This window comes from Gossypium raimondii, chromosome 3, assembly GCF_025698545.1.
Source record: "Gossypium raimondii isolate GPD5lz chromosome 3, ASM2569854v1, whole genome shotgun sequence".
NCBI classification, from domain to species: domain Eukaryota; kingdom Viridiplantae; phylum Streptophyta; class Magnoliopsida; order Malvales; family Malvaceae; genus Gossypium; species Gossypium raimondii.
The window spans coordinates 778,228-805,024 of record NC_068567.1 but is presented as its reverse complement, the minus strand read 5'-3'; the positions used below and the strand labels follow the sequence as shown (position 1 = coordinate 805,024).

The window sequence follows — 26,797 nt, the reverse complement described above, 5'->3', positions numbered from 1 at the left end:
AAATATTTATTTTCTTACATGGCTAACATACAATTTCCATGTCTTCTACTATATTCTTAACCAGTACATATCAATTTAGGGTTTTTTTTATATATTAAATAAAAAATTTTAAAATGAACATCATACAAAAATTGGGTTTTAAATATTAATGAATTTTGGCTTTTAAGAATATTAAGTTTTAATAAGTGTTTGGATTGGTTTAAATTTGAATTTTGGTATGGACTTTTGGTCTAATGAGTTATGGCCTTATCAGTTTATTCGGTTTAAAATGTCAAAATAAAAACCAACCAAATAAATCAATTAAACAGAGCATGAAAACTGAATAAATCGAAAAAGTTTGTTTTTCTCAGTTCAGTTCACTTCAGATATGTTTAGAATTTTTGTTGCACACAGCCACTGTAGATATGTTTTACTTAATTACTTTAATTTAGGAATTATTTGATAACTTGTTGAAAAATAAATCAACTAAAATTTAATATTTTAAGTGATTTTATTTTTAAGCATGCATGATAAACCATAATAAAAATTTAATTCATTTTTCAATGAAAAGTATGAAAAATTATAAATAGATAAAGAGTTACTTATAGAATATTTTTTAATTAATTTTATTTTATTTTAGTTCTTTTCAATATTATTTTTAAATACTTTTACCTTTAAAATTTTAAAATTATATTTATAAAAAATCTAATTGTAGTTCGTACACCAAACTGATTCTTCAACATTTAAATTTTTAATGCCTCAATTTGCCCCACCAATTTTCCTTGCGAAATTACTTTAGTTATGTCATGAGAATCACTTAAACTTAGTTTACAAGTGAGAATATGTACTTTTACTTTAAAAAGATGTAATGTCTTGGAATTACATTTATCTTTAGTGAATAAATTTTGTAGTCTGCCCCTTTTGTCCTTTGCTTAATCATGCCCAAAGAAATGGATAAATTAAAGAAAGAAAATGTTGGATTCCATAAATTCCTTCCTATTAACAATTTATTAATATTATAAATATAGCATTTTATTAGTTCAAAAAACATTTCAATACTTGATTTACTTTAATTTAATTGTTATTATTTTAGTTTTTTTAGCAATTTAATTCTATTTATTTTATTTTTTGAAGATTTAATAGAGAAGAATATGAGCAATTATAACTGGTTTGTTGCTATCTTAAGTAGCCTATTTGCTTAAAATGAAAATTACAGTGGAACTACTATACTGCAATGGTCACTATGATTGTGAAAATAAAAACTTAAATAGTACAAAGGTTTATTTATGCAGTTCGGTTTCTTTATGTCTACAGAGCTTAACTTAATTAGCAAGTGATTTCACTATCTTTAATCTTCAATACAACAAGTGATTCGCACTCTATCACTTCTCAAGTATAGAGATCTCTAATTTGTACCTAAAGATGAGAACACTCACCTCCAAATCCTCCCCTAGAACTTGGGTAATAAACACTTCAACAATGTTTGCAATAATAGTTTGCACTCTCTCACAAAAAAACAATTCATCAATGAACAAATTAGAATGTACTCAATAAGCTCTCTTACAAAACTTAGATAAGCCTTAAAGCATATATTAATTTCAGCTTGCTAACATAGTGTCTAAATACATACAAAATAACTCCTTGAAAATGACTACTACATCAATAACAATCAAAGCGTAATCACTTAGAGATATGCTCTCCAAAATCAGCAACATTATCTCAATCAAAGCACAATAACATAGATGTAATGTTTATGGATTGCATTCTACATTGTTATGTCATAGAATTCACATTTAGTGTTTTAATAATAGGATCGATGGTTGAACAGGTCAAATCAATGATTCCTGATTTAATTATTCCAATCGATTCAATTGTTGGACCAACAATAATTAATTAATTAAAAATTCATAAACTTTTAAAAAAAATATTAAATCGGTTCATAAACTTTTAAAAAAAATATTAAATCGGTTCAACTTGTTCAATTGTTGATTTTTTTCTCGGTTTTCTATTTTAACCAATTTTAAGTAGTTTTTGAGTTACTTCGTTCAACCCCTTTGTTCGGACTATTATGTCAGTCAGTTCTCAATCTATCCAACCTAGACTTGTTCCAATAATACAAAGTCACATTATCAAATCTTGACAAAATCCAAATTTAAGAACCAAAGTAGACCTAATTACCAAGTTTAGGGACCAAAAATTATTTTATTTGTTTTTACTACTTTGCTATGCCAGAATTCACTTTTACTTTACAGTTTTTACTTTGAAAAGATGTAATGTTTGGATTGCATTTTCTTATTGGTCTCTCCTTTGGTACTTTGCTTGAACATGCGGGAAAGAATGTGATAAATTATAGAAACCAAATTTTAGTTATAAATTGTGAAGTCTAGGAGGTTGTGGTAAGCATAAGCAAGAAAGAAACAAAATAGAAGCTAATTGGTAGAGACACATCTATCAGTTCAAGTTTAGATTAAAAAAGAGAGAAAGAGAGGGGTAGTGAAAATGGCAATTGTATGGCCAAGGTTTATGGTGCTCAAATGTGAGGCGAGGAACAAATATTTGAGCTATATGCATGAGAGTTACGATTGTCATGGGTATCTCAGATTCTCGGAAACTTTGGCTTGCAGTCCATACACAAAATTTGAGGTGGAGAGGGCCAAATGCAGTGAAGATGGGTTGGTGCACATAAAGAGCTGCCACAACAACAAATACTGCAAACGAGTCAAAAATGTTTCCATCACTGGAAACTCAAATGAGCAGTATTGGATTTCTGCAGCAGCCGACAAGCCGGAGGAAGGCCGATCCGAGGAGTCGTGCACGTTGTTCAAGCTTATCCCAGTGGACACTGCAACAAATAAGATCCGAATTATGCATGTGCAATCAGGTTGCTATTTATGCTTATGGTGGGTAGATTCTCCAACGTTTAATAACTGTGTGTTGGCAAACTACAAAGTTCTCGATGGTAATTCCTGTGATCTCTTCACGGTCATCGACTGGGAGTTGCTTGCGAAGCCATTTGCGTCGCCAAGGTTTATGGTGCTCAAATGTGAGGCGAGGAACAAATATTTGAGCTTAATGCATGAGAGTTACGATTGTAATGGGTATCTCAAATTTTCGGAAACTTTGGCTTTCAGTCCATACACAAAATTTGAGGTGGAAAGGGCCAAATGCAGTGAGGAAGATGGGTTGGTGCACATAAAGAGCTGCCACAACAAAAAATACTGCAAACGAGTCAAAAATGTTTCCATCACTGGAAACTCAAATGAGCAGTATTGGATTTCTGCAGCAGCCGACAAGCCGGAGGAAGGCCAATCCGAGGAGTCGTGCACGTTGTTCAAACTTATCCCGGTGGACACGGCAACAAATAAGATCCGAATTATGCATGTGCAATCAGGTTGCTATTTATGCTTATGGTGGGTAGATTCTCCAACGTTTAATAACTGTGTGTTGGCAAACTACAAAGTTTTCGATGGTAACTCCTGTGATCTCTTCACAGTCATCGACTGGGAGTTGCTTGCGAATAAGCCATTTGCGTCGCCAAGGTTTATCGTGCTCAAATCCCATCAGAATAACAAATACTTGGGCTTTGACCATGAAAAGGGAGATTATAAAGATGGGTATCTCAAATTTTCTGAAACTCGGGTTGCGAGCCCATATGCAAAATTTGAGGTTGAGATTGCTCAACGCGGTGGCATAGATGGCTTAGTGCACATAAGGAGCAGTCAGAACAACAAATATTTGGTTTCCGATGAAACCAGAATCACCGCGACTGCCAGGAAGCCGGAGGAAGACCGATCCAAGAAGTCATGCACATTGTTCAAGCTTATCTCTGTAGATGACGCAGCAAATGATGTCCAAATTGTACATGTGCAATCGAGAAAATATTTATGGGTAATACGTGAAACTCCCAACCTCTTCACGTCCGAACATCTCGATGAGTATTCCCGTGATATGTTCACAATCATTGATTGGGAATCACTCGTGTTTTTGCCAAGGCATGTGGCATTCAAAGGAAACAATGGCCAGTATCTTTGTCTTCGTCAGATCGAGGGTCATCCGTATTTGCAATTTTCATCTGGTGATATTGGTGATGCGGGTGTGACCATGGAGGTTTTCATGAATAATGATGGAAGCATTCGCATCAAGCCTGCTGGTTCCAATAAGTTTTGGCGGAGGAGTCCGAATTGGATTTGGGCGGATTCTGATGACACTACCAGCAACAACAAGGACACCTTGTTTCGACCCTTCAAAGTTAACGACCAGACAATAGCTCTTCGCAATTTGGGCAACAATAACTTCTGCAAGAGCCTCAGTAAGGAGGGAAAGGCTAATTGCCTTAACGCAGATGTCTCCTCTATTACAAAGGAAGTCCAGCTTGGAGTGGAAGTGCCTGTTTTGGAAAGGAAAATTTATAATATCAAGTATGATCTTGATAATTGCAGGATCTACGACGAAAGCAAACTTGTGATTGCGATGAATTCTGCTAGTAACTATACCCGGAAATCCGAATCTTTAGACCTGAAACTTTCTTACACAGACACCCACACTCGTACTTGGAAGGCTAATGTATCACTAAAGGTAGGGGCAAAAGCTACCATGAACTTCGGCCTTCCAAAAATTTTTGAGGGGAGCATTGAGTTATCTGGCGAAATTCAGACAGGATTTGAGTGGCAAGATACCAAGACAGTGACTTCTGTGATGGATGTTCTACACAAAGTTGTTGCGCCTCCGATGACTAAGGTGACAGTGAATCTGACTGCAATAAATGGTACATGTGATGTTCCGTTCACGTACATGCAGAAGGACACTCTTTATAATGGCAACATTGTCATATCTGAAGTGCAAGGCGGCACTTACACTGGTTCTAATTACTACAGTCTCAACTTTCAAACCAAAGAAGAATCACTCAGCTCTTCCGTTTAAGCAACTACTGCTACGGGGAAGGCACGACAGGATCTGAGTCAGGCAGGGTGTGTATATGTACGAAACTAAATAAAACTGTGCTTCTTTCATGGAAGCCAATGTGTGTGCGCAGTTTTACTTTTATTATGTATCGATAATATCATGTACTTTTGATATGTGAATAAATAAAGATATTTGTGTGTGGTGTGCTCAAATACTCTTAAATATAGTGTCCAGAATGTGTTGTTTTGAAACTCACACAGCAAAGTATGAACTTCAAGGCAATCCAATTCAAAGAAATTTACTTCCATGGGAGCAATGTGTTTTCAAGCAATAAAGCCACACTAACACATGATGGAGCTCTCTCATCTGCAGAGCTCTCGAATATGGAGAAGGGTCCTTCTTTTTACACATACGTATGTATTAATAATAGTTCGAAATATAGTGGAGTTCACCGCTTGGCAAGAGACCAACCCAACACAGGTACAAAGTCATCAAGCTTTGCATTTAAAGGGGTGAAAATAGTGAGTGGGTGTGTTGAATAGAAAAGACTAACCTGTTTTAGATCAAATTTTATCATGTGAACGCAAGTACTTTTGATCAATTGTTGGAAGAGACGCATTTTATTTACTAGATCTAAATATCAAGAGTGAGTTCATACTCAACACATCAATTATTGATGTAAAATTTCAACAAAATAGAGAAGATGGTGCAGGTTTGGAGCGGTTCACTCTTGTAGGGTGGAGAGCTGTTAGTGGTTCCTAAAAAGTGTATATAGAAAAGTCTTTTGGTGGAGATGATTGTGGCTGGTGGAACAGTTGATAGTAACTTTTTTCTTGTAAATTATAATGACAGGATAAAACTTAAACAACAAACACGACTAATGTGACTTGAATTTAATAGATTATTTTGCGATTCATACTAATTTAAATTGTATAACTCTTACTAATTTAGATTGTATAGCATATGCATGCATTATTAAATTGATATCAATAAATGAAGTTCATAAATCTAAATTAGTATGAGTTATCAAATTAAATCAATTAATAGGTTATTTAAATTTAAATTTAATAGATATTTTCATAAAATATGATTAATAGATTTTTTTCATGTGAAATTTATATATTTTATTGAAATAATATTTTAATTAGGATCATTTTATTTAATAAATTATAATTAATAACCTCAGTGCCAAAATCAGAAAATTTTTTAGGGTGTCGAAATTAATTTGTAATTTTACGATAGCAAAAAAAGCAATTTAACAATTTTAATAGTCTATATATTTATAGTTTTTAAAGGATTAAATCAAATTTCTATATTTTTAGGGGGGGTAAAGTGTAACTTTACCTTTACTAATTTAAATTTTAAAAATTTTAAAGCGCCTAAATGAAAATTTTTCATTTTAGGGAGGTCGGGGCCCCTATTTGCCCCTCTAGTTTCGCCCTTGAATAGCCTTGATTATATGAAATAGCTATGATTTTATTTAAAATTTTAGATCATATGATGTTATAAAAAACTAATTTAATAATAAAGAATGTCACAGCTATGGTTGATGCTATTATAAGTGAAATGTTGTTATAGAATATTAAAATAAAGTATAAAAAACAATATTTCTAGATTAAATAAATAAATTTATATTTATGGTTCATTTTAGGGTTCGTAATTATCCTTTTTAATAATGTCTTTTCTAAAATTCAAACTTATGTCTTCCTTTAAAAATACAATGTTCTTACCCTTGTACTTAGTTGTACTTTTTTTAATTATGTATATTTTGTGTACATGTTTCATTTATTATATATTAATAATCTCATATACCTTTAATTTTCATCTTAAACATTTTTTTCATAATCTAACTTCGCTCGGAAGGGCTAAACTAAAAGAAATTTTTAGAGGGTTGAAATTAAATTGTAATTTTACGATAGTAAAATACAATTTCATCATTTTAATATCTAATATCTTTATAATTTTTAAAAGATTGAATCAAATTTTTATATTTTTAGGGGTCAAAGTACAATTTTACCTTTATTAATTTTAAATTTTAAAAATTTTAAATGGTTTAAATATAAAATTTTCCATTTTAAGGGGGTGGGGGCCCCCGCCAGCCCCCTAGTTTCACCCCTATTCACTCGACTCTGTATTAATGATTTTTAAGGGATAAAAATCAAATTAATACTTGAATTGGCCTAATATGTAATTTCAAATATGAACTTTGATTTAGTGCAATTATACACATCAAACTTAAATTGTGATTCATAGGTATACATGAAACTTTGGTTTTGAATCAACTGTACACATTTAAAGAAATGAATATAGATATTTATTTCAATATCGATTAATATAATTGTTTGTGTATGCAATATATCAATGTAAAATGGTATTAACTCAATAATATTGTTAGTGATTTATGAAAATTGAATCAAATCAAAATCCATTTATAAAACCGCACAAAATCAAAGTCCATATATGACATTACACATTGAATCAAAATTCATGGATAGTTTTGATATTTATCTCTATTTTTTTAAAATGTTGAATTTTTACTCTAACTCTTTGTTTTTAACGTTATTTTAAAATATGATAAATCAATATTTTTTTAAAAAGTGAACAAAAATTAAATTTACAAAAGTAAAATATACTTCTAAACTATATAATTGTAATGTAATGCAATAAAATTCTTTTAATATGTTTCAACGCACCGAATCTATATTCTCTAACATTGGTAATAATACTTATACTAATTAAATTAAAACTCAATCGACAATAATACAATAAATTCAAATCATACACGTATATATAAAATCAATAATATTATCACTTTCATATTTTCTTCAATTTGTCAGTATTGCCACAAATTTCATTTATGGTCGGTCCAATATATTGAATGAAAATCCTTTCAACATCCCGTAGCATCCACAACTATTGAAATTTTATTTGTATTTTAAATTTATGTATGATTTTGAATTAATCCAATAATATTTTCATTTATATCAATTTAGATATTATCTTTATTAAATATATTTAAAAATAGTAATTTTTTATAATAAATAAAAATACACATGTTAAATTATTTTCTTTAATGAAAATACTAACTAAAACATTAAATTTTTAAACATGGCGATCCACATTTATTTCATGTTAACTTTTTTGAATTTTTATATTTTTATATTTTTGAAATTTGAAATTTTGTTTATTTTTTGAATATTTTAATTTAAATTATTTGATGTGCATATAAGAAAAATAATATCATGTCAGCATGAAGTACACGTGGACTATCATGTGGATCATCATGCCAACATTGTTAAAAGAAATTAATGTTTTAGTCGCCAGTTCCGTTAAAAGTAGCGATTTTAAGTCTTTTTGAAAAATTAATGGTCAAATTTAACTCTTAACAAAATATGCAAGCATTAAAGTCTACATTTATCATTATGCCTAAAAAAGATTATTTATTATTTATTTATTGGGTAAACTACACAAATGGTCACCCAACTTATAAGTTTTCATTTTAGACACTCCTCTTACTATTTGTTTTCATTTTAGTCATTAGGACAATCTCGGCTTCTGTTAACAGAAATATCATAGAGTGACTAGAATGAAAACAGATAGTAATAAGAGAGCCTCAAATGATAGAAAAAGTTCCGAATGCCCAAAATAAAAACTTATGAAAATTGTGTCATCATTTATCCTTATTTATTTGGGTTTTAGCTAGGAAACAAAATATATATTGTCTGGTTAAGTGGTGTATGGTCCATATGTATTAGAAAAATGAGTGAAGTATAATTTAATTTCTATGTTCCATAAATATCATTTCTGAAAATGGTCTCCCTTGAATCAATTTCACTTCTTCTTCCCTTGTGTGGCTAAGCAAATTATTGTTTATTTGGTGTTTCTAAAATCTGAAAATGGAGAAAAACCAAGCTTACAAAGCTATGCAAAGACCAAAGCATGGCTCTTCTGCTGGATCTGAAGACATGGAAGATGCCATGGTTTGTACCCTTTCCATATTTTCAAGCAATTTCTCTTCCTTTTATGTATTTTTAAGGTTAAAATATTTCTTAAGTCTTTGTATTTTTCAAATATTTGAAATTTAATTATTTGTACTTTTATTTCTAAAATTTATTTTCTCTACTTTTTAGGTTTCAAAATTCAAATCTAGTTGGTAAGATTGCAAAACTTTCTAGGTTAAATTTGTTATTATTTCATTTTGAATTTTAAAAAAACCCCTCAATTGGTAGCCATATAATTAAAAAATATCGTAATTGACCAGAATTTAACAAAAGAAAATTTAGCAATGTGGACGGTTAAACCTGATTTTTGACATCTCAAAAATAGAGGAATTTAATTTCTGAAAATAAAAATGTAAGAACTAAATTTCAAGTTGTTGAAGAGTACGGAAACTTATAACATGTTTTAACCTTACTTAATTTTTACCATATTCGACTAGTTTTCTTTTACCCTCTCAACGGTTCTCTATTTTTATGGTATCGATTAGACCATTCATTTTTCAGTTTAACCGATTAAGCCTCAGGTTACGCAGCGGTCAAAAGTGAAGTCTTGGGACTGTAGCTCAAGTTCCTCCTCCTCCTCTTCTGACTCTGATTCATCATCGTCCTCAGAATCTTCGAATAGCGATGATGAAGAGAGAAGATCAAGAATATTGAAGTCAAAATCTAGAAGAAATGAGAAAAAGAAGAGCAAATCAACAAAAAATAAGAGCTCAACAAGCTGATGAGGTCCTGTCTGAAGACTTAATGGTATGTATGTATGTATGTATGTATGTATGTATGTATGTATGTATGTGTATTGAGTATTCGTAAGTCCAAGTTTATATTGTCTTATGGTTGACGTTTGTCGTTAAATGTTTAAATATTGAGAAGTATAGGATTGGATATTATCCCTTTGTTATTAATAAAAGGTAATTGTATAATTAAGAGGTGTCTCAATTATAGGATTTGATGAAATTAGTCTCTCGATTATTAAATGAATCAATTTAGTCCCTGAATTATTAAAAAATCAAATAATGTTAAATTAGAATAGAGTTAATATTTATTGTTTAACATCATTAATATTTTGAAGTTTTTATGGTTCTATAGATGAAATGTTTTGTTTAGAATTGAACTGTAATTGAAAAAAAAAGATTTTGAAGATATTTTTCATATAGTAAATGTTAACTTTGTTACAATTTGAACTTATTCTATTTTTAAAATAGTATAGAGGCTAAATTGATCCATTCAATAATAAATAGATTAAATTAATCTTGTCCTTATAAAATTTTTGAAAAATCTTTCATATAAACCCGAAAGAAAACCTCGAAAATGTGAAGTGAAGGGTAATATGGGCCCATCGAAGCGCTTAGTATTTTTTTTTGAACATTTATCTTATTAAGCTTTTATTATATTTGTTATTTTTATATGATGACTCTTTTAAAAGGTTGATAATCAAATTTAAATTTAAAAAATAAGGGTTAAATTGACAAAAGTTACAAACATGAAGGGTTAAATTTGAAATTACGTCTATTTTCTTTTCTCCAAAATACTCGTCTAGGGTTGTTCAGTAGGTTAAACGACCGGTTAACCGACCCGAAATAACATTAACTGAATTAACCGACCTTTCAAGATTTTTAACCGTTAATTGAATTGAAAATTTTTAAAAAATTAACCGAACCGAAATTTTTTTAGTTAATTCTGTCGATTAACCGAATTAACTGAAAATTATATGTTTTTTTATTTTTGGTTAAAAATTAACTGAATTAATCAAATTACACTAATTACCCGAATTAACCGAATTAATCGAATTAATGTAATTAACGAATTACTCAAATTAACCAAATTAACTGAATTAACCAAATTGAATCACTACATAATTAAAAACATTACATAAGTCTTTGAATAACTACATAATTAAAAATATTACATAAGTCTTGAAATTAACACATAATTGAAATGCAAGTCTTTAATATTCTCCATTTGTATCCATTTCTTCTCTCCAAAAGATTTCCAATTGCATTAAACCTACACAAAAAAAACGTGTAAAATTTAGCATATAATAGAAATATACGCATTTAAAAAATCAAATAATTTAAACAAACGAATAGATTATAAGTTAACAAGAATAAGATAGTAAGCACATCTTTCAACTCACAAAAGCTCATGAATTTAGGGTAGGTTCTGATGCATTCTAAGAAAAGTCTAAACATTAAATTAATTAAATAAGTAGTAGTGATATGGTAAAAAATTGAAACTATTAAAATAAAACAAATAAATATATCATTTTCAATCTTGTCAAGCTCTTGAATTCGTTCTTCAATCTTTTTGATGTCTTCTTGTGATGATGATTTTCGAATCCAATCTTGAGTACACACAAGGGCTTGTACAATTTTAGGAGTTAAAGAACTCCTATATTGATCAAGCACACGTCCCCCGGTGCTAAATGCAAACTCTGAAGCAACCGTAGAAACCGGTATAGCTAACAAATCTCTGGCCATTTTTGAAAGAGTGGGAAATCTAGGGCTGTTCACTTTCCACCACAACAAAATATCAAAATCTTCAACAAATCCCTCATTAGCCTCAGCTAGATATTTATCCAACTCAGATGTTTTATCCTCACCACAAATTTCCAACTCACGCTTTTTATACAAAGCTTGTATTCGCCTTTTCATTTTTTGTTGTGATTCACCGAGAGAAACATGTGTTGGCACACTCGATTGGCTACAAGTACTATGAAGTGGAGGCTTATACTCATCAAACAATTCATACAAAGATTCCTTCAATTTTTGCATCATTTCACAAGCTTTTTCAGAACTAGACATTTCACTAAGTACAAATTCAAGGTACTTTAGTTTTTGCCTAGGATCTAAAACACAAGCAACAAACATAAGCAAATTTATCTTATCAATACCACCCCAATACTTATCATACTTCTCTTTCATCTTGATGGCCATAACATTGAAAGCAACATTACTATTTAACTGAGCATCTCGTAAAAGAATATCAATTTCAGAAAGCTCATCCAAAAAATTATTGGACGTGACATATGAAGTGCCAGAAATACGCAAAGTGAATTCATAAAAGTGTTCCAAGAAATCCCTCAAGTTTATAACATTATTCCAATCATCCAGACTAGGCCAACCCTCTCCCCTTTCAAGTTCAGCCCTAAAGTTTGTATCTTGCTCCTCAAATCTCTCAAAAGCTCTCTCAAAGTTCTGAGCAGTGTCTAACATTAAATAAGTCGAGTTCCACCTAGTACAAACATCAAGACACAACGTCTTCTTGCACTCTATCTTTTCCACCACAACACACTCCTTAAACTTTTGTAATCTAGCTGGAGATTGTCTCACATATCTAACAGCCCCCCTAACACGTTCAACAGATTTATTCATTTCCTTTAAGCCTTCAACAACAATCAAATTCACAATGTGTGCCATACATCTCATACGAAGATATTTACCATTTTGAACTAAACCCCCTCGAGGGTTAAATTTCTTTCTCAAATAACCAATAGCAACATCATTTGAATTTGCATTATCAACAGTAACAGTAAACAACTTATCAATCCCCCCAATTCAACAAGCATTTCTCAATTACCATCCCAATGTACTCACCCTTATGACTAGAAATTGGACAAAAGTTTAAAATCTTTTTATTCAATTTCCAATCGTTATCAATAAAGTGAGCAGTGATACACAAATAATTAACTCTTTGCAAAGAAGTCCATGTGTCAGTAGTTAAGCAAACTCTAGAACAAGAACTTCTCAAAAGTTGTTTTATCTTGACCCTTTCATCTAAATACAATTGATAAACATCCCTAATCATAGTAGTTCGTGAAGGAATATGAAACCTAGAACATGCCACAAACATAAATTTCTTAAAACCTTCACTTTCAACAAACTTAAAAGGTAATTCATCAATCACAATCATTTGTGCTAATCCTTTCCTACATGTTTCTTGATCAAATCTCCAAGTTGAAAAATTTCCTTCCCCCCCCTTCAACTCTCTTTCTAGGTAAAACTAGTTGTCCTTGAACATTACTAGGATTTTTCTTACATGAACCAATATGATATTTCAATGACCCTGTACCATTTTTTTTCATATCACAACAAAATTCCTTTTGACAATAATTACATTTAGCCTTACTTGCACCTTCACTATTAATAATCTTAGTGAAGTGAGACCAAACTTCTGACCTTTGAGGAGTGGCTTTTCTTTTCCCGGTAGTCCCCTTTGTTTGGCTTGAAGCTCCAACTCCCGAATTTTCAGAATCTATCGAAGTAGGAGGTGTAACACTACCCTTAATAGATGTTGGTTCGGTTGACATTCTGCAAGAAAAAAAAGTATATAAATATTAAACATATTTTGATGTTGAGTTTTACAAAAAACATAGTTGAGTTGGATTATGTTAAAAATGTGAGAGATTAATATAATCTTTTGAACCGCCACAATTTTAGGTTTTTTATGTAAAGCAGCGATAAATTATGTTTAGCTGTATAGCGAAGCAAGAAATTTAGCTTCCTTTTGTATTATCTAACCAAAGTTTCCATCTGATATGTGACCCAAAATGAATTCAGATAATCTTGAATTTACTTCATTCATACCGCTGCTTTTAATCAAGGTAATGATGTTTAATGAGTTTTAGGTTAAATTTCAAAATCTATAAACAAGACCATTATCTCCTTTGCACTAAAATATATATACATAATAAAAAATCGAGTTCGAGCTTTAATTTAATTAGTTCATATCCTAAAAGTTAAAATTTTATAAATTTGGATTCGAATCTTGATTTCCGGACTACAATTTTCTTTGCTAAAAGGAAAAAAAAAAGTAAACAAAGAAGTTGAGTTTAGCTTAATTGATTGATACTATTAGCTTTTAAGACCTGGAATGCAACAAGTCTTAATTTGCAATCTAGACCAAAAAAAGGAATAGCAAAACAGGGATGGGGAAAAGAACTGCAAGATTTACTTGATATGAAAAAGGCAAAGAGACAGAAAGAACAGAGAAGGCCAAGAGTATTAACCAGTTCATGGCTCAAATAGAACCCAAATTTTTCAGGGAAAAAAAGCAAATCAAGATATCTCCATGTCTTTTTTTTTAATGGTCTAAGCTCTAGTCTCCTAACACATTATACATGATATTTTGTTGTAGTAGACATAAATCAACGGTTAACACAAACACAAAAAGAATATATATAGAATCTATATTAAACACAAATATGACAGGGAAAACACACACAATTGCTAAATATTACTGAATTCTTTAAAAGGGAAAAAAATAAAGGATTAGAGGAAACAAAAAGAAAGAAGAAGAATAAAAGGAAAGAAACTTTAAGATAAACTTTCTACCTTTTGGTGCTAGTTGTTTGGATTCTATAGTTATGGAAAGGGAAAGGTACTTGGCCTTTTGCGATAAGGATTCAAGTTGAACTGTAAAAGAAGGGCCTAAATGGACTTTTCTCTGTCTTCCAAGTTGCATCCTGTTTCTACTCTACCTATGTTATGGAAAGGGAAAGCTACTTCGATCCAATTGTGTGTAGAAGAAATAGAGCATAGTTGCAATTACAATGGATTCTATGTATCAGTTCATGAGAGATCTTTAAAAAATAAAAGTAAGGAAGATTCAGCCAACATTATCAAAAAAAAAAAAATAGACATTAAGATTAAGAGAATAAGAAGATTAACTTGAGTTCCCAAATTATATATATATATTTAACTACTAGTGGGATTTATGGTACAGAAACTTACTTGGTCCTACCTCTCACCATTTCATATATATATATATGTATATATATATATATATATACAGAACTCGCAAACCCTGCTCATACCATCAATGGAAAGAAAAAGGAATCCCAAAAACCAAATTAAACCCCAAAAAAACAAAACGAAGAAAAATCAGTTTCTACTTAAGCTTAAGTATAGCTGTATAGCTGTATGGCCAAACAAAAGGAAGAAAAATCAGTTTCTACTCGCCGATAATGTTTAGCTGTATAGCGAAGCAAGAAATTTAGCTAAAGGCGACAGGGAAGGGAAGGAGGAATTTGACTCTAACCTTAGCCTTTGCTTAGCTTATAATGTGGAGATTGTTTCTCTAGTTTCATTCTTAAAACAGAATTTGCAGAAATGGAGGCTTTAGTTGGGGAAAGTACTCTTGAGCTAGTAAAAGCCTACCTCAACTTGCCGGTGAGGATGGTAACCTGGTAGACGCCGGAGTGCCGGACGAAAGGTGGCTGGCTTGGCAGAGATTTTGGGAGTTTTCAATTAGGGATTTTGGCAGAGAGTTTAGTTTTAGTTTTAAATTTAAAATTTTATTTTTATTTATTAAATTATTTGTAATTTTTATGATTGAGTTGTATTGGTAATTGGGTTGGGTTGGATATTTGAAATTGAATTGGGTTTAGGTGAATAGTTATATATTATAATTTTATTTATTAATTTTTTCGGTTAAACCGAAAAATTTCGGTTAATTAACTGGTTTCGAACTGAATTAACCGTTAACCGAAAAAATAAAAAATAATTAACTAACTTCCGATAGAAAAAATTCGATTAACTAAATTCGGTCAGTTAACCGAATTTTTCGGGTTCGGTTAACTAAATTTTTTCAATTTTATCCGAATTTTGCACACCCCTACCCATGTGAGCCTACTTAGCAACTTACATGTTTTAGGAGGATAAAAAAGAGTTTTACCTCCAAAAGCAATCGCAGCTGATGCACATCATCTCTTCCAGGAAATAATGGCTTCCGATCCATCAGCTCCATAAAAATGCAACCCACTGACCATACATCAACCGCTGCACTATAATTGAAGAGTTCAGCAACAGTTCAGGTGCACCATACCATCTTGTAACAACATATTCCGTCATAAAACAACTTTCGGAGGTGACACGAGCCATTCCAAAATCACATATTTTCAGGTCACAATTAGCATTCAAGAGAAGGTTGCTAGGCTTCAAGTCCCTGTGAAGAACATTTGCAGAGTGTATATACTTCAGCCCACGTAAGATTTGATAGAGGAAATACGGCAGAAACACAAAATATCCAGCATAAACTAAGGTCACTGTTCCTCAGAACCTGGCAGAGTATACACAACTTCATAAAAAGCAACCAAATGTCTACATTCGAACCTGACAATGCTCTTCTGATAAAGCTTGATTAGAATGGATTAGCTGATGCAGGTCAGTGTCCATCAGCTCATAAGCACTATAAACATCATTAAAGTATTCTATCCTGAGTGGTGGGATTATATCCCTGATCGCAATTACCAGTAATGAAAGATGCAAATGAGACTAACTCAGAATGATAACAAAAGAGATATTGCTCTCTCTACATGTGTCTCTCTCAAGGTTTTTGTGTATCTATCACTGTAGAAAAAAGAATCAGGACAAAGAAAAGACAAGTTATAATCAAATACTGATCCTAACAGCCCTTTAGTAGAGGAGGAGAGGAAGAAGATGATACTAGGAGAGCTTGGAGAGTGAGAGTGTTGGTGTGTGTTTATCCACACGTTTTCATGGTCCATTTGAAGAAGCATCTTGATCTCACGAAGAATTCTCTTTGCATAATTTAGGTTATCAAATGCATTCGCTATCTTCTTCAATGTCACTTCTTCATTTGTCTCGTAATTCAATACAGAACCAGAAGAAGAGTTTACCATACAATGCCATAGCCCCCCATACCAATGGGTTCAATAGGAGGAATATATTTAGCAGTGACCTCAAATATCTTGCCGTATATATCATACCCAATAAACCTATTGCCGTGCCTAAGAATTGCCGGAAAATTCTCCAACCCAACAGTTTGCTGCGGCGGTTGCTGGTGACGTTGTCGGTTGAGTTTGGGGCTTTTATTTTTGGGTAAACAACATCCAAAGTCACTAAAACTATTAATAAATTTATATTTTGGTCACTTTAACTTTCAGAAAGTTACAAAATGGTCGTTGAACTATTTGAAAAAAATTTAAAAGTTTTTATTTAAGTCACTATGGCATTCTCTGTTTACACTGCTTGCACCAATCAAATGTTTTCCTTCCCTTCTCTTTTAGAACTAAATTTTGTTTTTTATGAAATAATTTTGAATATCACAAATCTACAAACAAAATCCAAATAACTTTCTCTCTAATCTCTGACATTGATCATTATTTCAACTTGAATCTAAGGTACATTCTTCTACTCGTTAATGGGTACTGATCCACCGTATCGATCGTTGTCATTTCAAGCTTACTAATCGGACTTCTAAGAAAAAAAAAAACTTAACCTAGTAATTCAAATAAAAAATTTTAAATAGTTCAATGACTTAAATGAATACTTTCGAATAACTTAATGACCATTTTGTAACTTTGTAAAGTTGAATGATAAAATATACACTTACTAATGGTTTAATGTGTTTAAATGTAACTTACATTTATTTTTCTAATTTGATCCAAATGTTCAACCATAAAACCTACTCGGATTCAAACGTCCATAGAGCAAATAGAAAACCTTTACCTTTACATCAGCTCTAATTTTAAAGGAAAAAGGTCAAAGATACAAATTTTATATTGAAAATAATTAAATTAAATTATTAATTCGACAAGGGTAAAAGGTATAATTTTTCAAAGATCCTTCAAGTAAACAAAAAGCCTTTAAAAGAATTAAATATATTCATGTTAAATACATATCCAGCGCTCGGATTAAACAACAAAAGAAATCAAGAGAGCCATTACAAACACCAACAGAACTGTTTTAGTTTCCCGCATTCTGCCAATAATTAAAGTCATCTTCCATTCAAGATTTCATCCCGTCATGGATGGAACATATATACAGGAAGGAGCCAATCATAAAGCATTTTTAAACCACACCGATCGACGAATAGATGGCATGTAAATCATCACGGTTGCACATATTCCGGGTTGAATGTAAGCGCTTCCCGATATATTAGCTCCTTCATCTGCTCCTCGGTTAATGCATGTTGCTCGAAGTCAAAGTTAAATGGGGTCATGCAGACAGGCTCATCGCTTAGGTCATGCAGCGATGATAGGTAAGGATGAGCTAGTGCATCCTCAACTGCAAGATATACGGAAGCATGGTACATGAGTTCCAAGGTAAAAGTACAATGGAGGCCCCTATAGTAGGAGTCAGATTGCATTTTTCTTCCACTACTCAAAAAATTGGCAAATTAACCCCTATACGTTAAATCAAAGAGCAAACTATAGTCTTTTTGTTAAAACTTTCATCTATTCCTACAGTTAAAAACTGATTCGTGTACGCCAACATACCGTACATGTGGCACACCACATATCTATGTTTGGTTATTCCGTCAGTCACCTTAGTTTTTAACAGTACAAAAGAATGCAATTTTTAACAGAAATGACCAATTTACTCTTTGATCTAACATACAGCGACTAATTTACCCATTTTTTGAATAGAGGAGCCTCATGGTACTTTTACCTGATTTCCAACTCAAGAGTGAAAAGAATTGCGAGATGGAATAAGCATGAGGCAAGAAAAAATTAACTTAAAAAAAGGTGACTATTTTGCATGCACTGGCGAACTTTCGTAAGAGAATTGAAAAAGAAAAAGTATAACACAAGCAATGAACTCACCGGTAATCCTTAGTCTAGGATCAAATGTCAACATCTTTTCAACAAGATCAATAGCTAAAGGGTGGACAGTTGGAAACTTTTCGGTGAAAGATTGTCGGTGATAAAGAGGAAGTTGCTGGATGTATCTCCTGGCATTTGCATTCAAAAACCCCAACTCAGCCTCGGATGGGGTGCCAATCAGCTGCACGCAAAGAGTCAATCATTCATGGTGAAATGTTACAAGCATTTTATTAGTTTATCAAGTGAACCTACTTAGCAACTTATTTGTTTGAATTTCAGAAAATTTTATACTGGATGGAGGATAAAAAGAATTTACCTCAATAAGCAATCGCAGCTGATGCACGTGATCTCGTCCGGGAAATAATGGCTTCCGATCCATCAATTCCATAAAAATGCAACCTACTGACCATACATCAATAGCTGCAGTATAATCTGAAGAGTTTAGCAAAAGTTCCGGTGCACGATACCATCTTGTAACAACATATTCTGTCATAAAATCACTTTCGGAGGTAACACGAGCCAGTCCAAAATCACATATTTTCAAGTCACAATTAGCATTTAAGAGAAGGTTGCTAGGTTTCAAGTCCCTGTGCAGTACATTTGCAGAATGTATATACTTCAGCCCACGTAAGATTTGATAAAGGAAATACTGCAGAACACAAAAAAGAGGCCATTAGTTAGAGACAAGTTATGTTAGAAATGGTGCTGCTTTTAGTCATTTGTTCATTACTCAAGTTCAAATTCTGATAAGATTAAAATTACTAGAACTTCGTATTACAAATAAATAAAACTATCATTTAATAGAAAGAAGGTTGATTTACTTTTTGCAATGCTTTCCTTCAAAATTGTTTGAATCAACCGTAATCCTATGTACAAAGCCTTTGGTGCCTTAAACTAGAGACCTAAGAAAATAGAGGAGTCAAAAACTACGTGTCTTCGTTTTCGTTTTTGCTTATCATTTCAATTTCAGTAATCATTCCGATCTAAAACCAAGGTCATTGTTCCTCAGAACAAGGCAGAATGTACACAACTTCATAAAACTTCAAACTTCTCATAAACAATATAGACATCACATACAATATAAACTAGTGATTTAAGGAATATGATTCTTAACATAAAAAGCAACCGAATGTTAAAATTCGAACCTGACAATGCTCTTCTGATAAAGCTTGATTAGAACGGATTATCTGATGCAAGTCAGTATCCATCAGCTCATATGCAATATAAACATCATTAAAGCATTCTCTCTTTGGTGGCGGGATTATATCCCTGATTGCAACTACCTGCAATGAAAAATCTGAATGAGACTAACTCACAATTATAACAAAATTGAGATTGCACGCCTATGTGTGTCTCTCTCTAAATATAATAGTTGTTTCTGTGTATTCATCACTACAGAAAAAAGAATTGGTACAAAGAAATAAAAAGTTTTAATCATATAATTTCAAGGTTTAGATGGGAAAACTGACGTTCAAACAAAAAACTGCTAGCACTAACATTGGCATTAGCAAACACAAATCTGACAAACCTGTTCATCAACCTGAACAATTGAACAATCAAGTTTTGCCCAAATAAGACTTATACATGGATCGGTAAAAGTACCATAGAGATTTTGTACTAGGAGTCAAATTGTATTTTGCCCCTTCTTAAAAAATGGGCAAATTAATCCCTGTACCTTAGAACAAAGAGCAAATTGGTCCTTTTTATTAAAAAATTCAATCATTTATATATTGTTAAAAACTGACGCGGTTAATGATATAATTAGACAGTGACACATGGCATGCCACGTGTAACTCATGTGAACGTACAAATACCAGTTTTTAACAACAGAAATGGATGGAATTTTAACAGAAGGTCCAGTTTGCTCTTTAATCTAACATACAAAGACTATTTTACTCATTTTTTTAGTAGAGGGGGCAAAATACAATTCGGCCTCCATGATACTTTTACCTACATGGATCCTATTTATACATAATAATCAGATTAATGTAGCCACTGTAGGATCAAACAACACTGTGTTACAACTTGGTAATACAATTTAAGGGCTTTGAAGCTTTTTAATGTTAAATATAACCCAACTGCTAAGGTAACATAGAAAAGCTCTTAATCCCTGTTCTTCATTCAAGGTTTCCAAATGCTGTAAAACAGCATAAACTAATACTTATCATTGCAATTCCCCTCTTGAATCATTCACAACTAACATGATGCACATTGAATGTATTTGATAATTATAGAAAAAGTATTAATTATGTCCATGCAAAGCGGAAAACCAATGACACTAATGAATTAAATAAGCTACTTTCGTATGAAATAACACCTGAGCATAGCTCATTCATCATTATGAGACGTTATTAACTCTAACCCTGTTGAACTCTCGAGTTAAAGTTAACTTAATACACCTATGATTCTTCGAATCCTTTGTTTTTCGCTAAAGTACCTATGTCGGCCACATATTCAACACCTCAAAATGCAAACGAAAACAGGTTATGATACTTCAAATATATGAAAAACTTTAGTTAAAAAACAAATGCACCCATATCCACATTCACACCTAAATTTGAGCAACATAGCCATCAATCAACAACGTTAAAACAGCCAAAACACAGCCAAGAAAGAGGGAAATATAAATACCAAATACAGAAAGGATTAATAACAAATGTATCGAATTAAATGCTTTTTTCTTTTTAAAAAAGGGGGGGAATTAAATCAATTTCCACTCACTGACGTTTTCATGATCCATGTGACGAAGCAATTTGATCTCACGAAGTGTTCTCTTAGCATCAATTTTGTTATCAAAAGCATTCGCTATCTTCTTCAACGCCACTTGTTCATTTGTCACGGAATTCAACGCAGAACTACCCAAAAAAATCGGAAAAAAAAATTAAAAATCATAATTTCATTAATTAACAAAACCCAATCAAATAACTAAGGTGAAATCAGAAAGACGAAGAGTTTACCATACGATACCATAGGCTCCTTTACCAATGGGCATAATAGGAGGTTTATATTTGGCAGTGACCTCAAAAATGTTACCGAATATATTATACTGAATAAACCTCCCACCATGGCTAAGAGTTGCCGGGATATTCTCCAACCCAATTCCCATTTGTGGCGGCTGTTGCTGGTGGTGTTGTGGGTTGGGTTGCTCCGCCATCTCAGTGTCCGCCGCCTGTGGTGGTCCACCGCCTTCCATTATTAGGTGAAAATGAAAAAAAGAAACAAATTGGGAGCAGGTGGATGGCTTAGGGTATTTTATTGGTCAATGGATCTGTTCTTATTTTTGGTGGGGGATATTTTGCTGTCCCGTACATTTGTTTTGCTGTTTATTTTCCCTTTTTAGTTTCTTTTAGGTAAATTACACCAAGGGCATTAAGTTATTAATAAATTAATATCTAGTCATTTAATTTTAAAAAATTACAAAATGATCCCTAATTTATTCAAAAGTTGTCATTTAAGTTATAAAATTTTTGTTTAAATCATTAGGCTATTAATTTCATTTTTCAAAGATCAGCTACAGGGCAAAGCTTGAATCATTCAAATCATAATATTCAAATTCAAATTAAAATTAAAATCAAGAATTTACTAGTTTTATAATTGAAACCATAGTTTTCAATTCAAACATAATCTTTTAAATACTAATTAAATCATTCAAAATTCATAAAAATAAAACTAATATAGTTAGATATAGTAATTAACTCATCGATGACAAGCTTGAATATACATGGTTTATCAAGTTGACATCTTAAGTTTCTTGATTCGAAATTCATATAATTTTCGACTCAGTTAACCATTTTTTATTTCCTTTTCACCAGAATATTCATTGTTTCACAAGATATCATTTGATATAATTTTAAACAACAAAGTAGCTAAGGTTTTCTTTCTCCCCTTTACTTTGGCCGAAACTTACTATAACATCATCTAGCTATTTTTGTTTCGTTTTTACACTTCTAACAAGTTAGAAATCGTCTCTTAATTATTTTTATCTAAAACATACATATTTCACTTAATTCTATAACCTTCTATCAATATCCTTTAATGGCAACTTTTAATACACTTGATAAAATAAAATAAAAACTATTGGTACATATATATATATATATATAACAAGGTTTAAATATTCAAAATCTATGAAAATTTGAAGAAAAACATAGCTTATACTTAAATTTTGGAAGAAAACGATGGGGAAATAGGCACGAATATGAAGAAAAAGATGATAAAATATATTCATCTTTTTTTTCTTTATATATATTATTATCATATTACTTATAACATAATATTATTTTAAGTACAACATTAAATAAATATTAAATTATTATTTAACAAAATATTATTTAAAAGTTATCATGAATAATTTAACTTATTTAAGAAGATTTTCCTTTTATTTTATCAAGAATAATTTTAAATGGGGCCTACTTATATTTTTAGAGGGCTATAGTATATTCACAAAAGTGAAAATTACAAAAATCTTAAATCTTGGGTGACCTACTTATATTTTTGAGAGGGCCGTAGTATATCTACAAATGGCTAAATTGTAACAATTTTAAACCCTATCCAACAGATTGACCTCCATAAGACGCATTTTATGCAATAATCACAAACTTTGCACATTGGCCCGTGACATAAGCCGCTCCAAAAGAAATGAACAAGATTATAATGTGTCTAATCTAAAGACACTTATCGTCGGTCTAGTATTAAGTTTTGTTTAAGTACTCGTATTCGTTGCAAGCAATTGATTGTTTTAGTGCCAGTTGCATTTACAATTACAATAAACTTAAAAAGAAAAGAAAACCATGTTAGATATCACCTAAATCCAAGTTACAAATCAGATAACATTTCTCTTGTTTTTTCTCATGAGTGTAGGCTGTTAGGAAAACTCGATTGAAGGCTTTACCATGAGAAGTTTCTTCTTGTTTATCATCTCAATTCAAGGAGATACACGTATGCTTGAAATGATATACATTACACAAGAAGCTGTGAAAGGAACATCAAGCTATGGAGATTTGTACTTTCATTCTTACTTTGGTTCAAGACAGGCCATTAAAGATAAGGTTTGAGAACTTTGGGATTTAGCCTGTTATAATACTGGAATTAAGCCTCTCTGTGATGAACTGATGTTTCAAGACAATGGGACATCACCACCCTTGATTTGACTATAGAATTCACACCACCAATGCTTGTGTTTCACAGGTTGATCAGTTTATTACGACATGGATGACACCCTATGCCGAGTCTCAGCACAGACCAAATTGGTTAGTCACTGGAACAAGTAGTTCCAGAAATCGGAACATTTGTTAAACCATGCATAAATGGAAATCGCATGCAGTGATGTTTCACTTTGTTTATCATAAAATCACATGCGGGTAAGAAATGATTCGAAAAGAAACATTCAGTTAATGTACTTTTGGAAAAGAATATGGCTTTTGAACAATAGATTTTCTGATATGCCATATATTGGAATGGAGATCAAATTAGGACACTTACAGATGACCACAGAACTTGACATGCAGAGGCAAGTAATCTGGTTTTCGTGACAGCCTAAACTCGATGGAAAACAAGAAGAGAAATGTTATCTGGTTTGTGAACATATTTTCGATTTCTTTTATTTTTTCTTTTTTTGTGAATGTAAATTGCAACGAATACAAATACTTAAACAAGACTTCATACCAGATCGCAATGTAGAAACTCCACAAGCCAAGTTCCTCTCCAATCAGCACCCTTATTATGAAATTACAATTCAACAAGGTTATGACATGCAATCACTGGATCGAGACTCGTTTGGAGAAGTTGTATACAAAAGCTTGAAACTATTATACAATGTTAAGATATTCAATACTCAATGCACTGACATGAAAAACAAAGTTAACTATCCGGTTCCTCAATGGTTAAGATATCAATTTCAAAAGCTACATAAATATACATACACACATGCATATAAACCAACCATCAGATATACTATATGGCCATTAGTGAAATATATGTCACAAACAAGACATCTATACAAAACCAAACCAGACACTGATAAGTTCTAACCATAATATAAAACATGACTACAAAATCACAATTAGTGATTTCTTTGAACGCTTTAGTAACTGCAATAATTTGATTTGGGCTCCCCATTTCTGACTCCAAGTCAGGGCAGCCGTACTTATTTTGAGCTTTTCCAGAACCATTGCATTATCCAAGAAATAACTAACCATTTCAATCATACGTGGGTCAAAGTATGAAATTTCAATCTCCTTGAGGTGAAATGACAAACAAGAAGGAACTTTCATACGTAAAGCCTTCCATCGGGTTCCCGCATCATCCTAAACTCATGAAAAAAGAAGAAAAGTTATTTGGTTTGTACCATGAATTTAGGTGATCTCGAACATGCTTTCGATTTTTTTTAAGTTTATTGTAATTGTGGATGTAACTGACACTAAAACAATCAGTTGCACCGAATACACGTACTTAGACAAAGATTTCATACCGGAAAATTGAGGGTAAGTGTCTTTAGATTAGGCACACAATGTAGAAACTCCACAAGCCAAGTTTCTCTCCCATTAAAACCAACACCAAGATATTTGAATTCAATAAGGTTGTGAAATATAGGAAGTCCACTAGTTAGGAAAATCTGCACAGACAAAAACTTGGAGCTATTATATAATGTTAAATTGTATAATGTTAGAAGGAAAATCACACATGAATACTAAGTTTACTAACCGCTGCATCAGTGGTTAAACTTAGAGACCGCACATTGCAAATTCCTTGAATAAGATGAGTTGCACTTGTTTCACTATTAATGGAATCAAACTGATAGATGCTAATATCGGCTTTTTCTAGGGACTTCATGGTACTCAAAGTATAACTTGCAGCTACTGCGGCATGATATTGAAAATAAACAAGAATGGGAGCATTAATCACCACCACATAATTGAAATATCTGCCTTCTGTCACATCAAACTCTAAAACCAATCTCTTAAGCGAAGGACTCTGGATATTGACCTCACTTATATTATCAAAACCACATTCAATAAAAGCCAAATCTTCTAAGACATGGCAATTGGAAATTAACCTATGAATGGAATCACCGAAAAGTACCGAGTTTCTAAGCTGCAAAGTCTTCAGATTCCCTAAACAAACGTCAGATGGGACCTTAATCTCAGAATCTACTGCATCCAATTTCAGTGTCACCAGTGAGTGGCAAGTGAATAAAAGAGCTGGTAAAGTATCCCCAAGATTCTTTAAGTCCAAATCAATTTCCTTAACACCACGGCACAATGCAGCACATATCCAGCCAGAAACATCAAAATCATGCTCTTTATCATTCCATGAAACATTATCATTTAGCCTAAAGCAATCTAAACTTACCTGATCGGGGAATTTCAATAACCTATCAACAAAGTTCTTGAAGCTGTCAACATTTCTGTCAGTCAAACCACTCATTAAAGAACCATCAAATTTAATGGTGGAAATTGAAGCAAAGAGGTATCTCCACTTGGTAGAAATAATAGAGGTTCGAACTGCATCTTTAATGGGAAGGAAAGACAAAATATGAAAAAGAATATGATCCGGAAAACTACTTATCCTGTCTTCCACACACATCGCCATAAGGTAAGAAAACTACAGACCTGTCCGACGGCCGGCGATAGGAACCGGATTGTTTTTCCCTTTTGTTTTGTGGTTCAGCTTCACTAGCTTATGTCTGGCTTCTGAGCAAACTTTGAAGACTTGGGTATAGAGGAGGTCCGGGAAGCTGAGCTGCGAAAGCTGACGACCGTCGTGAGTGGCTGTGAAGAATGCTTTCGTAGAAGCAGCTAGGGATACAAAAATTTAGTGTTAAATGTGAAAAGAGATGACTATTTTCGTTTTCCCGTACCTTTATATAAAATTTAAGGTTAATATCAAAAATGGTCCCTTAACTTTTATCCAATGTGCAATATAATACATATACAAAGTAAATGTCATATTTAATACCTGTACTATTCTTTCATGTCTTTTCTTGATTGATCAAGTATGAAGTATGTAAGCCCCATCATCTCCAGAAGAAATGAACAAGACGTGATATGTGTGCCTAATCTAAATATACTTATCAGCGATCCATTGATTGGCTTAGTGTCAGTTATATTCACAATTAGGATAAACTTAAAAAGAAATGGAAACCTGTTCGAGATCACCTAAATCCATGTTACAAACCAGATAACATTTTTCTTCTTTTTTCTCATGAGCTTGGGCTGTTGGGAAAACTATATTGAAGGGTTTACCAAGAGAAGTTTCTTCTTGTTTATCATTTCAATTCAAGGAGATGCACATATGTTTGATATTATATACATTACACAAGAAGCTGTAAGAGAAAAGGAACATCAAGCTA

The 26,797-nt window shown here is 32.1% G+C and overlaps 5 protein-coding genes and 1 pseudogene across 10 annotated transcripts in view; 2 read left to right on the top strand and 4 right to left on the bottom strand.

Annotated features, from left to right (window-relative positions):
* LOC105796341 (uncharacterized) overlaps positions 1 to 5,093 on the top strand; it is a 71,431-nt gene extending 66,338 nt beyond the window's left edge. For 2 of the 3 annotated variants that reach the window (XM_052627854.1, XM_052627856.1), the window contains exon 3: positions 3,519 to 5,093. In XM_052627854.1, the coding sequence (XP_052483814.1) occupies positions 3,519 to 4,899 (1,381 nt within the window). In that variant the 3' untranslated portion in view covers positions 4,900 to 5,093. Of the gene's footprint in view, positions 1 to 2,498 lie in introns of all 3 variants that reach the window. The other variant, XM_052627855.1, reaches the window with a different exon arrangement.
* A 3,533-nt stretch (positions 5,094 to 8,626) lies between these two features.
* On the top strand, positions 8,627 to 9,934 carry LOC105796348 (uncharacterized). Of its 3 annotated transcripts, none has more exons than XM_012626014.2 (2): positions 8,627 to 8,861; positions 9,398 to 9,934. In XM_012626014.2, the coding sequence occupies exons 1-2, from the start codon at positions 8,778 to 8,780 to the stop codon at positions 9,602 to 9,604; spliced, it is 291 nt and encodes a 96-aa protein (XP_012481468.1). In that variant the 5' UTR covers positions 8,627 to 8,777; the 3' UTR covers positions 9,605 to 9,934. The 3 variants fall into 3 exon arrangements, with proteins under 3 accessions (XP_012481468.1, XP_012481470.1, XP_012481469.1); XM_012626016.2 differs by having other exon boundaries at positions 8,632 to 8,861; positions 9,413 to 9,934; XM_012626015.2 differs by having other exon boundaries at positions 8,636 to 8,861; positions 9,404 to 9,934.
* An 893-nt stretch (positions 9,935 to 10,827) lies between these two features.
* LOC105795567 (zinc finger BED domain-containing protein RICESLEEPER 2) lies at positions 10,828 to 13,188 on the bottom strand. Its single transcript, XM_052628314.1, has 4 exons — positions 13,008 to 13,188; positions 11,709 to 12,264; positions 11,131 to 11,591; positions 10,828 to 10,886 (listed from the first exon to the last, which is right to left on the bottom strand). The coding sequence occupies exons 1-4, from the start codon at positions 13,186 to 13,188 to the stop codon at positions 10,828 to 10,830; spliced, it is 1,257 nt and encodes a 418-aa protein (XP_052484274.1).
* A 2,254-nt stretch (positions 13,189 to 15,442) lies between these two features.
* On the bottom strand, positions 15,443 to 17,076 carry LOC105795566 (mitogen-activated protein kinase homolog NTF4-like; annotated as a pseudogene).
* Positions 17,077 to 17,467: 391 nt separating this feature from the next.
* LOC105796344 (mitogen-activated protein kinase homolog MMK1) lies at positions 17,468 to 21,747 on the bottom strand. The gene is made up of 6 exons (XM_012626009.2): positions 21,405 to 21,747; positions 21,173 to 21,302; positions 19,593 to 19,730; positions 18,764 to 19,096; positions 18,448 to 18,628; positions 17,468 to 17,908 (listed from the first exon to the last, which is right to left on the bottom strand). Exons 1-6 carry the CDS (start codon positions 21,638 to 21,640, stop codon positions 17,733 to 17,735), a joined length of 1,194 nt encoding a protein of 397 aa, XP_012481463.1. The 5' UTR covers positions 21,641 to 21,747; the 3' UTR covers positions 17,468 to 17,732.
* Positions 21,748 to 23,218: 1,471 nt separating this feature from the next.
* On the bottom strand, positions 23,219 to 26,290 carry LOC105795565 (F-box/LRR-repeat protein At3g59200). 2 transcript variants are annotated; one of them, XM_052627850.1, is made up of 6 exons: positions 25,150 to 26,290; positions 24,917 to 25,060; positions 24,642 to 24,752; positions 24,112 to 24,162; positions 23,929 to 23,982; positions 23,219 to 23,666 (listed from the first exon to the last, which is right to left on the bottom strand). In XM_052627850.1, exons 1-6 carry the CDS (start codon positions 26,035 to 26,037, stop codon positions 23,640 to 23,642), a joined length of 1,275 nt encoding a protein of 424 aa, XP_052483810.1. In that variant the 5' UTR covers positions 26,038 to 26,290; the 3' UTR covers positions 23,219 to 23,639. The 2 variants fall into 2 exon arrangements, with proteins under 2 accessions (XP_052483810.1, XP_052483809.1); XM_052627849.1 differs by lacking the exons at positions 23,219 to 23,666; positions 23,929 to 23,982; positions 24,112 to 24,162 and having other exon boundaries at positions 24,380 to 24,752; positions 25,150 to 26,289.
* Between the last annotated feature and the right edge of the window lie 507 nt (positions 26,291 to 26,797).

What these genes read in the sequence shown, in the direction of transcription:
- LOC105796348 (XM_012626014.2), top strand. Translation starts at nt 8,778, where the DNA reads ATGGAGAAAAACCAAGCTTACAAAGCTATGCAAAGACCAAAGCATGGC. An exon ending in AAGACATGGAAGATGCCATG is followed by an intron (nt 8,862 to 9,397) that starts GTTTGTACCCTT and finishes TAACCGATTAAG; the next exon opens with CCTCAGGTTACGCAGCGGTC.
- LOC105795567 (XM_052628314.1), bottom strand. Translation starts at nt 13,188, where the DNA reads ATGTCAACCGAACCAACATCTATTAAGGGTAGTGTTACACCTCCTACT. An exon ending in TATTAATAGTGAAGGTGCAA is followed by an intron (nt 12,265 to 13,007) that starts GTAAGGCTAAAT and finishes TTGTTGTTGAAG; the next exon opens with GCTTAAAGGAAATGAATAAA. An exon ending in GATCCTAGGCAAAAACTAAA is followed by an intron (nt 11,592 to 11,708) that starts GTACCTTGAATT and finishes TCCACTTCATAG; the next exon opens with TACTTGTAGCCAATCGAGTG.
- LOC105796344 (XM_012626009.2), bottom strand. Translation starts at nt 21,640, where the DNA reads ATGGAAGGCGGTGGACCACCACAGGCGGCGGACACTGAGATGGCGGAG. An exon ending in GGAGCCTATGGTATCGTATG is followed by an intron (nt 21,303 to 21,404) that starts GTAAACTCTTCG and finishes TTTTTTGGGTAG; the next exon opens with TTCTGCGTTGAATTCCGTGA. An exon ending in GTCACATGGATCATGAAAAC is followed by an intron (nt 19,731 to 21,172) that starts GTCAGTGAGTGG and finishes TTTTCATTGCAG; the next exon opens with GTAGTTGCAATCAGGGATAT.
- LOC105795565 (XM_052627849.1), bottom strand. Translation starts at nt 26,037, where the DNA reads ATGGCGATGTGTGTGGAAGACAGGATAAGTAGTTTTCCGGATCATATT. An exon ending in GTTTAACCACTGATGCAGCG is followed by an intron (nt 25,061 to 25,149) that starts GTTAGTAAACTT and finishes TTGTCTGTGCAG; the next exon opens with ATTTTCCTAACTAGTGGACT. An exon ending in CACTTACCCTCAATTTTCCG is followed by an intron (nt 24,753 to 24,916) that starts GTATGAAATCTT and finishes TCATGAGTTTAG; the next exon opens with GATGATGCGGGAACCCGATG.